The 13,812-nt window shown below is 35.0% G+C and overlaps 1 protein-coding gene across 1 annotated transcript in view; it reads right to left on the bottom strand.

The window, feature by feature from the left end:
* Nucleotides 1–11,844, bottom strand: part of LOC108686499 — a 101,963-nt gene extending 90,119 nt beyond the window's left edge. The window contains exon 1 of the mRNA XM_018191838.1: nt 11,669–11,844. Within this exon, the coding sequence (XP_018047327.1) occupies nt 11,669–11,844 (176 nt within the window). The remainder of the gene's footprint in view (nt 1–11,668) is intronic.
* Between the last annotated feature and the right edge of the window lie 1,968 nt (nt 11,845–13,812).

Here is a 13,812-nt window from a genome sequence, read left to right as displayed (position 1 = left end):
ATTTGTATATATATATATATATATATATATATATATATATATACTGAATTTTTGACATTTTAACAACGTCAAAATTTATAAGTGCATTTTCTAAATTATATTCTATCCGAAAAAATTAAAAATAAAAATCATGTTTTATTATGTTAAATTTCTATGTTATCTTAAGTTTTTTTATTTATTTTTTGATTAGACGTTTTCATTTAGCGTTTTTATATAATGTGCAAAATAATTTTGTTTGTTACCTGAATGATATAGTGAACACATATAAATTAAATATCAAAGGAAAAAGCTGTTATAAGATTAAATATACACAATAGAAATTTAAGCAAATGTTTGAACATTGGGACCTATCTGGCGAAGTAAATTTATGCGAGTAAGAGAATTGTCAACGCATAAAAGGCGCATATAGTCATGGTGTCAATATACTTATCTATTTTCTATATTATTCTGCGGTTTCATTTTTGTCTACGTAATTTTTTTTGCATTCTTTCTCTTATTACACTGTTAGAAATGTAACCACGAACTTCCTTTACATGTAAATGAAGCTCGTGGTTATGAACGAAATTAAAAATAATGAATGATTTAACTGAAAATTAAGTTACAGTAGATACTTAAATGTAATGAACGTGTACATTAAATATATTTAAATTAAATTTCATGTACATGTACACAAATATATATACTTTTCAGTTGTAAATACATTAAATTTATAATGTAATGTCATGAAATTAAGTTCGAATTGTATAATTTAAAAGTATAATATATTAAATTTCATGACATTTTTAACAGCGTAATTAATTACTTTCTTTTTACTGCGATTTTAGAAGTAAATTACAATATATATACTTTTTCTCATATAAAATATTAATTCAATGCTAATATATTTATGCATTATTATATTTATAGTGTGCATATATTTATGGTATATCTATATATCTAATTTTTATATGAACAATTAATGGAAAATACATCAAGCACTACCTGCTGCGCATTCCAATCATTCGCATGCTTCTAAGATTCTAACAGCGTTCTTTACAGCTTTTAATTAAAACTGCACTCCTAGTGTCTTTACTTATAAAATCCTGCGTTAACGAACTACCGGATTAAAATTAATTTACTGGATTAAATTACGCGATTTTTTGCTATCGAGATTTCGAGTGACAGATACATCCGCTAAAGCACACTTTATCTTATTAATATGATGTTTATAGCCATTAACGGGATTAAAATCCGAAAGCCTTCTTTTAATACTCCTCCGAGCCAGAACTTGAATGAAAGCGCCGAGATGGGACGTCTGCTACGTGTAATTAAGAGGACCTTTATTTTTCTTGAGGGTTTTTTAGGTCTCGTGAGTAAGAAATGGTCTCGGGTAATTAACGCGAGACAGGTACGAAGAGAGTTCATTGATATTTATTGCCATTCGAGGTACAGTCGTCGCACGTGAGCAAGAAGCGAACGTAGTGCGTGGGCGGAACGGAGAGAGTCACCCACATGAGCCTCACCCTCGACACGCACGTGTATCGCACGTACGATTTTACACGCGTGCTTACCGATGTAATACCCAGCAAGCATTCGTCACCGCGCCGCCGCGCCGCACGCGTGTGTGAGCGCGTCTTCAAGCCGCTTCCACATTCGAGCACGCGTACATTTTTCGCAGAGGATGTCTAATGCGGATGTTGAGGTGAGTCCCGATGCACGTGAGATTCGAATCGCTTTCTGGTACATGTTTAAAGGGTTCTTTATGCTTGTACTTTTTCTTAAATATTGTCACGAGCCTTTAGTATCGTTTGTGAATTTATTTGTTGATGATTTTTAAATCTTATGTGAGATCTACAATAGAAATTGTAGCAGTCGTAGAGTCTTAAGTCGTAAAAAATTGATCAATCATAGCCGATTATTCTTCTCACATTTGACTATGATTGCTTAATTTTTTACGACTTAAGATTCTACGACCACTACAATTTCATATTTGTATGTAAGTAATATTATCATATTCTTAATTGTATAATTCGTTTATTTTAATTAATATGGATAGTATCCGTATAGGAATATAATTTTTTACATACGTTATTATTGTCACTGACAATAATAACTGACTGTTATATGTAATATATCAGGGAACGACTTAAAAAGAAACAAGTAGATTTGCATGTTATGTGAGCTTATCCTGAGTGCTCTCAACTGTAGATGAGGTTTAACACGCTTGTGCTTACGCGCGTTGCATATTCATACCGCGGGTACAGTCGATGCTCCACTTCGCCATTCGGGAGGAGTAGGAGGACAGGCGTGCATAATCTACGGGCGGAGTGCCTTGAACCTTCCGCGATGCGATTTCGTCGAAGCCGGGGGTCTTCGTGGAAGCCAATATTCGCGAGCAGGTGCGTTTCCATTAGCGTATCTTGTTGGGGAATGAAGGGTAATTTTTAAGACAATGTCCGTTACGTCGATGGTAATTATCGATCGAAATCGCGTATTTATTCGCTTGAATTAATCTCCGCGCCTGCATGTAATGTTGTGTGCTAATTTTATATCAATTAAAAAACTTAATTAAAATTTCGTGTGTCTTCATAAGGATAATACGCAATAATTCTCTTTGTTTTGTAGATTTTAGAGAGACTTTAAGTTCAAAAGAATTGTGTTTTTAATTTACCGACTTTAAACTAGTATTTTATTACGTTTTATCACATTTGATATTAAACGAGCAATGATAACTTTGAGTTAAAAAAATAACTTTGTGTCATTTTTATTTTTCGTGTCAAAAATAAATCACTTTCTTTAGTTTCAAAGTAAATAACGTGTATATTCTTCTTCTTCTTATGTAAAATATGTATATTAATATAGTAAATTATGAATTAAATTAATTCAAATTTAACATTACATTTACATTTTAAATTAAATTATTTAATTTTATTGTTTTAGTTAAATTAATGGTATATTGATAAGATCAGCGACCTATAGAAGTGATTAAAAATAACTCAAATTATTGTAGATATAATTTGATATTATGAATTTAAGTGCGTGCTACTAAGAACAGTATAAAATTCTCATTAATTCTCAAATAACATTTTTTTTTTCAATATTTACAAGCACGAATTCAACGTTCCTTATACATATTTGGATCCATAATTATTTATCGTCGTCGCTCGCATTCTTTTGCGGTGGGAATTGCGCGATCGATCAGGATCGTCGAAGGCATCCAGGCTATTAAAATTCGATTCTCCAACACAACGAAGTGGACGAACGAAATGCGTTCCTCCCACGCGCCGAACATCACATCTCTGTCTCTTTTTTTCTTTCTTTCTCTCGTTTTCTCTTAGCGACTCCATCGTGCTGGTCTGACGCGGCGGCAAATAAAAAAGGCAGAGAGGTAATCGAAAAAGTCGAGCAACCACCAAGTCTGGTTTGCACATGCCGAGGAGCATGTAGGCTCTATCGATGTGCCCGCCCACGCGATAGCCACGGACACCTCGACATGCTCTCGCAAGGAATATCCTATACCTTTCTTGACAAAGCAATATCTCCTGTTCTCTTCGTTTCTTCAAACATTGTTTTTCAATTCGCGAATTTATAAGCGATACCTTAACAGATTGAATGTCGTATATCTATCTTTATGTTTTACTTGCTTTATTTTGTACAATTTTAGAAAATATTATATTCATTATTTTTTTTGCTATCGTAGGAATTAAGTAGTAATTATCGTGAGACAATCAACTACATGATAAAAAAAAGCTCAAATACGAGGTGCTATTCTTCTTTTTACCTGGTGAAATTATCATCTCGCAGTAATTTCCTCTTTTTCTTCTTCGTTCTCACGTTTCTCGGTGGCCTTGTTATTACTGTTTGGACATAAAATTTAATTTCGCTTCGCCGAAAAATAAATCCGCGCGGTGCAACAGGAAGCGTGTTCTTTGCAAGGAAGAAACTAGCTATGTCTCATTTTTGCTGCAACGTGTTTCCCGGTCTTCCCGTTTCCGGGATTCCCTTTTTTTTCTCCATTCTTTTGTGGCATATCTACTTACTGGTAATTCCGTGGACATTCGCGAAACATTTAACAGATTATTTGGCAATCCGTGGTGATGATCGAAGTTTTAGCAACTTATTCACGGTTTCTTCCAAAGTATTCTTTCCTCGGTTCTCTTAGAATTTTTTCCAGGTTTGCTAATAATTGTTTGCCGATTGTTATGATAATTATTTTCATGTTTGTGAACCACTGACGATTCTTCCCACGATTAAAAATTGGTAATATTAAAAAAGGTATAAAAAAAAGTTTATTTTGTTGAGGTTATATCAGAATTGAATGAATTCATTACTCAGTACATTTTAGAGAAATTATTTAAAATTTATTGAATTATAGCAGTTACATATAGTTTATAATGTCCTTTATATTATAGATACAAATTATTTAAGTTGTACAATTTTGTACAAAATGATAGAATAAAATTAAATAGAGATTATCAATTATGCATTTATTCGAGAGTAAATAGAGACAGATTTTTTTTTAATTGTATTGTGTACACATTGCGTATGCAGACGTTAAACTTTCTTGACGCGACGTCGCTTCACCGGGCATCGAGATCGTTACGTGGGTGGTTGCATCTAAAAAAAAAAAAATCACGAATATAACATACTATATTATACACGTAACCTAACATACAAATATATATAACATACAAAAAGCCAACTTGACGTTAATTTAATCTCAAAGATAAATATTTTAATTTCCACAAGAATTTTCTTTCGTCGAGCTTAATATTACTAACGATGGTTAACGAGGCGGTTTCGAGAGATCACTTCAACTTCGTCGGTTGTCTTCTCCGCCCCCTCTCGAAATGAGCCTCGTCAAAGCATGTGGGATAAACGTAGCATTCCTAGCGCGTTTACGTCTTACGTTTATGATCGTGCGCCAGGTAGCGCGAGCGATTAACGTCGCCTGTATTTCATGGACTTAGCGCCAAATTGCGTATCGTACGATTCCTACACGATCATTTTTAATTGCGCCCCTACTTTCACGAGCTCGGCCAATGGGCATGCACGACATCGCTCGTGAAATCCTCCTTTACTTCGGCTCGTACAAGTTCAAAAAAAAAAAAAGAGAAGGAGGAAAGCTTGATGACCCATTAGCAAGTAGACAAGACGATGTGCGCGCGAAAGCTGATTCAGAAAAATTTTTATATCCTTGGTTTATACGTCGGAATCTAAGCCATTCACGCGCTCGGTGCTCGTAAATATTGTTCAGCGCTAATGATCCATGCCGTGTTTTTCATTAAAACTTTGCTTGTTCGTTACAGTCACTACCTTTCATGGCAAGATAAGTATTATTCTGAGTAGTCCTCCTGCCACTCGTGCTTAATGAAGTTATCTCTCTACAAGACTTTTGTTTTGAATGCTCATCTCGAATGTAAAAAGAATAATTAAATGATCAGAGAATAATCAATTAAGGAAATTTTGGCTGCACGTACAAGATCCAATATCAGTAAAAAAAACTTTATCGTAAGTATGTCTCGACTGCAAAAAACAAAATAATAAATTATTTGACTTTTAATGACTTATTATGTAGCGTATTACCATATTTTGCTATAGTTTTAGAACTTTTAAGCGAGTTAATGGATCTAAATGAACTTTTGCACGAATATTTATTGGAATCTTATTAGTATGTATGAAAAATTAAATTTAATTCGTCATGCTATTTCCTCATTAAAGTAAAAATAAGTAAAAAAAAGCAAAAAATAAGTAATATAAAAAACACGATGTTACATAAAAATCAAGTTAAATAAAAAATTAAAATTCTTAAACTAAAAAGGGTATTATTTCTTAAATTATTGCTTAAATTTTATACAGATATTCAGATATAATAATAGATTCAGATATAATAATAATAATCTTTGTTTTTATAGTTTTGGTAATAAGTTGACATATACATCCTTAAAAAATGCTTATTTACATAAAACTTAATTACATTTTTACATACGTACTTCTTAAAATTTTTAAAAATAGATCAATTTAAAATAGACAATAATTAAGTTGCTTTTTTCTTTTATTTGCTAAATTTTGAATGTTATGTTACACGAAATACGAACGCCTGATTTTTGATCAAGTTTCGGGCGTTTGCCCGATTTCATTACCGGAAGTTCGAGCCAATGGCCTTTCGCAGGCATACTGAAAGGTTTATTCATTAAATCTTACACACGTACCCGCGATTATCTCGAGCGGCGCGCACGTTGAACTTTTTCAATCCCGCCCATCACGTATGTAGTATCTTTCATCAAATTTGAAACTGTGCATTCGCGATCGGTACTTCTCTCGGTGCCGATCTCGGATCAGGAAAATCGCCGATTACGGAATCACGCATGAATCTCGCGGTATCGATCGATCAACTGTTTACGCTAAGAAACGAGCATGCGATTGATCGATATGGTGCACGTTTAACCGATCGTGGCTGCGAAGGAGAATCGATTCTCGAGAATATCTTCGTATCTTAGGCTCCGTATCTCTTCGGCCCCCCTGACGTATGTACGTGCGGGTTGCACGGGTTACCATGCGGCTCGTTACTGGTGGGCCGTGTTGGAACCTCGTTCGAATGAAGTCTGTTGGCTTGCTTCGTGCCAGAGAGGTCTTCGTGCCAATTCATTAAGCAGTAATTGAGTTTTCAGCTCTGCGATACGGAGACCAAGATACATCTACGTGGGATGTCCAATGAGCAGGGGAGAGAGAGGGGAAGGAGAAGACAGGATGAGGTTCCGACGGTGATAGAGAACGGATGGAAGATGGCGTGAGACCACGCGAGAGAGATACGACGAAGAGAGATACGACAAGGCGCGAGGAACGGCGTACTTCGAGAATTAAGCACGACAACGTGTGACCGATGTCCGAGCCGTGATTAACTAAAGCTTTAACAAGCTCTCTCTTTGCAGGGACTCGCGCTGACGGCGCGTTCAGTTATTATTCCCTCCTAGAGCACGCGGCGAAGATGCTTAATGGTCGGTATGGCTAATGGCAGGGGCGAAGAGAAGAACGCATCGTTACGTTGTCTAGCGTGTGTTCGCTTCTGTTTAAATTGATTGCTGTGACCTGTTGACGAGTTTAACGGTGTATACTCTCAACGGGAAATTTTTTTGCTAGGTGATAACCACTAGTTGAAATATTGTCCTACAGAATACATGATTTCATTTGATTTCATACGATTTTATCTCATGATAAATAATTTTCTTCACTATGTATGTTATTTGATAAAATAATTGATTTCATCTAATATTTTTATCTAATTATTTCTCGTAGTTGCATATAATTATCGGATTATCATCGAGATTTCATATAAATTTTATAATAATTTTGGGATCTCTGTCCCACGATTACATCAAGTGATAGCCCTTCGTTTTTTTGCAAGTTTTATCTTTTATAAATGTAACAAGCGACTTTGTCTATATGAAATTTATTGTTAAAAAATACTAATTTATTATAATTTAATAAATCTTGCAGAATATTGCAAAATCTTGCAGAATATTGCTTTCTTAAAATGGAATGTAATATTTTTTTATGAAAAGATGAACTATTTTAGCACAGGCTAAGAAAGTAACAATTTTGAAAGTAATCTGCAAAAATATGAACTTTGATAATAATTTTTAAACAAACGGATCCCGTTAATGCCTTCAAGAAAAACGATAATAGCTTTGTGAATTAACAGAGATTTAAATCAATATACAACCTTTCCTCAAGCGATCTTTACGATCGTTTTATTAGCGGTAATAGACTTTCAGGCGAAAAGTCCAGACGAATTTAAATAAAATGGCAAGTATAATTGCGAACAATATGCGCTTAAATGCAATATTTCAACTTTATAACTGCAAACTGAAAGTTAAGTGAGCAATTTCGCACTAGCGTCCGACGAAGAGGTGGTGCTGAAGTCGTTTGAACGGGATATAATGCTTCCTCCTCTAGAAGCGCCTGTAAATCGAGAAGAGAACGAGTTTCGAGAATTAAGGTAATCGACCCGGCGCACCTGACCGAGGTTCGAATTACAAGCCACACGATGGTTCGTATCGTTCGTACAGGGCTATTTTCAGCCACCCACGCGGGCCTAAGTGCCGCTCATTATCTGGAAATGCCCGGCTGCCATTCCGCCTCCCTCTTATATTACGCGTGCGTTCGCGTTATGCTATGTTACGCACGCCCACGCATGTCTAGCCGAGCACTGTGCTGCGTGGAAACGAGTTTCCACATCGCCAGCGCTGGATTAGGTGCCGCACCATGAGGTACGAAGTTAGAGACACACCATACTTGAGAAAGATAAATATATCTTACGAGAATTCCTAAATTCTCTTTCTATTATCAGAGGCGATGATGTTTTTCCAGCTTGTGGATTACTTTTCCATTGTTTTAGGATTTAATCTCTGAACAATTTTCATTTATCGTTTTACAAGAATTCTGGCATACATTCTATAAGAGACGAATGATATATACGTAATATTATTTATTTATTATTAACAAGTAACGTTGGTAAATGCATTAATTTTATTAAATAGCAGTTTTATTAACCTTTTTTTAGTAAAAGAATTTATTATAGAATATTATAATGTCTTTAGATAGTTAAATTTTTATGTATATATATATATATATATAAAATCATTTTTTACATGAAAGTTTTAAATTTTATTTAAAACTAGTTGTAGAAATTCGTCTTCCTAAGGGGAATAACTTTCTATTAAATAAAGCAAGACAATAAAGTTATTAATATTTTTCTTTATTTACCCTCTGGAACATGTTCCTTTACAACATAATAAGCATATTAATACTGAGTCATTGATCGACAAAAAACAATAGCAGGTATAATGAGCCTGGGGCATTATTTTATTTAAATCCGCCCCTGCGTACATATACCGCCTATCTTGCTTGCCATGCCGTGGGTTTCACTTTGTGGCATCTGTATTATGCGGACACCTCGGACGTGTACGCCATATATTCTCTCAAATTGCACCGTAATCGATAGGTATGCAAATAAACGTTTTTCAGTGCGATGGATGTGCGTCTCAAAACCTGTCACGGCTTAGGGTGTAGTCCTTATTGAACATCCTTGTTATGTACACCTCGCAATATATTGTCGTTGAACGTTTATGATGACCTGGTGGATGATATATTTTTAATAATAGAAAAACCGAGATAAACAACGAAGGATTGTAAATAACTATGTTAGAAAGTGTCAGTTATGCTAATTTAAAATAAATGCTTAATTAAAATCTTTTCAATAATTCTTCTTTTTCGTCTTCTTTTTCTTTTGTGCACATATATATCTGTATCGTACACTAACTTATAAAACTGCATACAAAAATAATATATCTCTATAAAGAATATCGAGAAATTGATTTTATAATCTTGATATCTTTATTTTATTCTTTTTAAGAATTCTGTTATGCAAATGATTATTCAAATTTTGTAGTGTAATTAATTAATATTAATAAAATAATTACATTAATAATATATCTACACATCGATATATATATATATATATATGAAGAATTTAAAAATATACATATCTTCTGAAATTTGAGTCTTTCTTTACACACACACACACACACACACACACACACACACACACACACACACACATACTTTCTTTATACATATACTCATACATGATATCGCCATACTGAAGAAAAAAAAGACATCAAGAAATTATTTGATTTTTCGGTTTCTTTTTTCGTAATAGTAATAACTACTTACGATATTGATTTATCTTGAATAACAATGATTTACAAATTGCAATTGATTTAAAAAAAAAAAAAGTTCTCTTGTGTTCCTGGCGAGATGTTTTAATATACTTTATTTATATACGAAGCAGAGCTTACTACCGTTGCTCAGTACGCTGGGTTGCATGTTGCTCGAATTTCATTACTGGGCCCAAATGAATCCTCGAGTCGCAGGGAGTTGAGCGTGCTCCTAATTAATGATGTGGTACTCTACGTCCTGCTGAACACGCAGTTCACGGGTATTCTCGCGAGATACAACGATCTTGTTCGTAACTCGTCGACTACGGGATTTGTGTAGGGAGATTATTTTACCGGAGTGAAAAAAAATTAATAATCACGCGGGGTAAAGTGCATTTTACGATGCGCTATTTAATACGATGCACGAGCATTAATGCTTATCGCGTAAAAACAAGATAATCTAATCTTAAGAGTGGAAGAGCCAAGTGGATGGAGATAGTATGTTACTACAATTAAGTTACAAATCTATAAGACATACTAGGCAATTATTCAAGAATTTATTTTAATTTTTCACACGCACGTGTACATCATTGCTTAAATTCGAAAAATCATTTATCAAAAGAATAACGAATAAAGATATATAAAGATAAATAAAGAAATTTCTTTCTTATTTTGCTCACTCAAATATCGTGTACTGTTATATTTACTCAGTTCTTCAATTATGACAATATTCGATAAGCTGTTTGACTTAGAACTAAAAGAAGTAACTTCAATAGTTTGGCTTAGTTCTCGCGCACTGAATAAAATCTACAATTAGGATATAAATATATACTATTGTGTCTATAAATATCAAGAAAGTGATTATGTGTGATTATTCCTTATTGAGCTTCCGTTACATTATCGTTTATCGTTTGCCGTTAACACTATATCTGTAGTTTCATGTAAATGAAGGTGGCGTAGATTGGACCATTATCAGTTACTAGATGTATCACAACTTGTAGACGTTGCGCCACAAACTGCGGTTACTCAAAAGATCGCTCCAATAATCTTTACAATAATTTTAGGTTCGGTAAGTGTCGGGTAAGAGGATCGCGTTAAAAGCGTCCTTGGCATTCGAAGAATCATCTCCAGCACGGAGAGAACAATAATTTCGGGTTAGTCGAAAGACCAAGGCCACCTCGAAGTGTCGTCCTTCGATCATCGAAGGTGGTTTTTACGCGAAAAAGGGCAATTTCTTCCTAGCTTTATTAGAGCACATGCCGACCCGTTTAACTTTAGAACTCCGTAAGTATAATTTTGAGATCGGTCGAAATCACAGTCGCGCTGCTATTCTTTCGTGCAACTCTCTGTTTTCTCGTGTTAGAAATTCTTTTATATAATTTATGCGAAGATAACAACAATACCAAGAACGAAATCTAACTATCAAAAAAAATTTGACATGTACATATTAAGAGAAATTTGTAGGACAAGAGATAACATAAATTACGAGTGAAAATGAGTAAAAATAAAATTTGTATACTATATTTTTTATTATACATAATTATCTTGACATGACATAAAATTTTAGATAATTTTATGAGATTAAAAAATATTTCATAAAATAAATAAACTTTATACGTGGTATACAAAAATGAAGAGAAGATGATGTGAAATTTTTATTTTATAATATATAGCAATGTTCCATCATGTGAAGCAACAGCTTCGATAGTGCTGTATAATCTATGGGATACTCAATATTTTTCGCGGCGTAACGAGGATTTATAATTACCGACGAGCATCTAGTCGCGCCGATGACGTTTTATTAAATAAACGTCCTTGAAGCTACCGAGAGGCACGCCGACCGAGGGTAACAGCCGCGAAGTCGCGGCCAGGGAGAATCGCAACGGCTTGGCCCCGAAAAAGTGCGTAACCTGATCCGACAAAAAGGTAATAACCCGTTCATGAATTTTAATTTAAAATTAAAGCGATACCGCGCGGGGGAGGGACCGCGATATATAGCTCGTCTGAGAGTGGTTTTGCAGGTAGCCGCTGCGGACACACCTCTCTCATCCCCGTTTTGCTCTTCATCTTCTTCTTCTTCGTCATGTTCTTCTTCTTCTTCTTCTGCTTTACGAAGCTGGTTCTCTCGTTCACACGCCTCCTTCATTTTCGAGCACCATGCCAAGCTTTTAAAAGAAGAAGTTTCTTTCTCTCTCTCTCTCTCTCTCTCTCTCTCTCTCTCTCTCTCTTCTCTCTCAAATTTGTGCGACGGCATGCTCTCGCGATCGAGTTAATGACGAACGGACGACATCGCGAGTAACAGTATTGATGCTCAGCCGAGATAGAATCAGTGGTGATTTATCGCGCAGATATCGCATATCTGCAACCGCATCCATCTCATTAAAAGTAGCTAGCAATCTTGGGGCCGGTTGCATCGATGACGGCTTAGCGCTACCGCAGTCAACTATATTTTTTATCTTTATCTACGTTACATCCTATAAGTTGTGTGTATACTGTAGAAAGGGACAAACGTAACCAATCTGGACCGCGCAACGCTGTTGCTGTTGTAACATGAAATAAATACGAAAGATAAATTTGAAATCCACTTCCACCATGTATGTCTCTTTTCATTCTTGATATCTTACCGTACGGATAAGGAAGTTGCATGCCGTTCATTTAACGAGCGTTAAATTAAGATTAAACTTGGCTGCTACTTTTCATTAGTCTTCACCGACTGGCGTATAGAATTTTCGGCGAACGCGATCGCGCTGACCGTTAATGTCCATTTCGATGAAAGCGTATCTTCGATTAATTACTGCGTTATATCATTTTTAAACGCACTGTGCGAATGATACGTCGTCTGATGTGTAGAGTGATTCACGCGACGCGTCATAAAACGCGTAAAGGCGATTTTCCTCGATCAAGTGCGACATGCTGAGGATCGAAATGACGCCGTGGTGCGTATAATTCGCGACGTGAGGTCTGGAAGTCGAGAAAAAAGAAGGAAGACGGATAATAAAAGGAGTGATGCGCAGTGAAGAGAAACCAAGCGGCGGGATAAAAGTTGCACAAAACACGTATATGTTTACGTATGTACACGTATACGTACACGCGTCGTACATTTGTAAACCACAGTGTTTTATGAATACGTGAATTTACTGCTTAATCAACCGAGGCAGCGAGGCCACGCAATTAAAACGCCATTAAGCAGCCCCATAAAAATTCTCGGTAAAATTCGGCGAGATCGGGTTACTGAGAGGTTCTTCTTACCAGCTTTAGGGTTACTATGGTAGACTTTGCAGTTGAGTGAGAAGATTCCTTCGAAATCCCAGTCGCACATTACGCTATATAGTTTGATCTTTCGCCAAGTGTGTTCTGCATTAAGAGCCTGTTTCTTAGCTGGAGACATTTTAGATTTTGTTGCACTCGAGATACATTGTAACGTTTGCTTACTGCAGAGGTAAAAGCAGTATGAGTAAACCATACTGCTAATATTTTGTGATATCTTTTGTGAGATAATTATTTAAATAAAAGTTCGTTCTCTCGAGAAGAATTCTCGTTTATAGTTAAAGGGTAATTATTTCGTCAAGGAACATTAAATTATTAATGAAGCATCAATTTATTTATAATTGTTAATACCAGTTGATAATAGTTATAATTGAGTGTCAGTTGTTTATTAAATTAAATTCAGGTATACAATTATATTCAGATCATTTTATTTAGTTATTATAATTAAACATTCGTACTTGTTATCAATTTCTGTTAAATGATTTTAAATTTGTTACGTTTGATTCTTGTTTAAAATCGGTATCAGAACCTTCAGAATGTAATGTTTTTTCCTTTGTAATGTTTTTTCAGTTGATCAACTGTTGAATGATGAGACTCACTGATATACACATTAGCAACTCTATTGTTTTCCGCGACGCAAAGATTTCATCTCGGTATTTTATGTAATGAATATTCATCAGTATTCTCTGAATATAGCTCAGGAGCACATTTCTTTTATTCTCTACAACACCTTTCCGAAACTTTTCTTACATGTTTGTTACATTTCGACAAAATTAGCGAATCCATAAATTCGATACAATCCTTTCAAATCCTTGTCAAAAAACATCTTCAGTTTTTAAAAGCACTA

This window comes from Atta colombica, unplaced genomic scaffold, assembly GCF_001594045.1.
Source record: "Atta colombica isolate Treedump-2 unplaced genomic scaffold, Acol1.0 scaffold187, whole genome shotgun sequence".
In the NCBI taxonomy this organism is placed as follows: Eukaryota; Metazoa; Arthropoda; class Insecta; order Hymenoptera; family Formicidae; genus Atta; species Atta colombica.
This window is presented reverse-complemented; position numbering and strand designations above follow the sequence as displayed.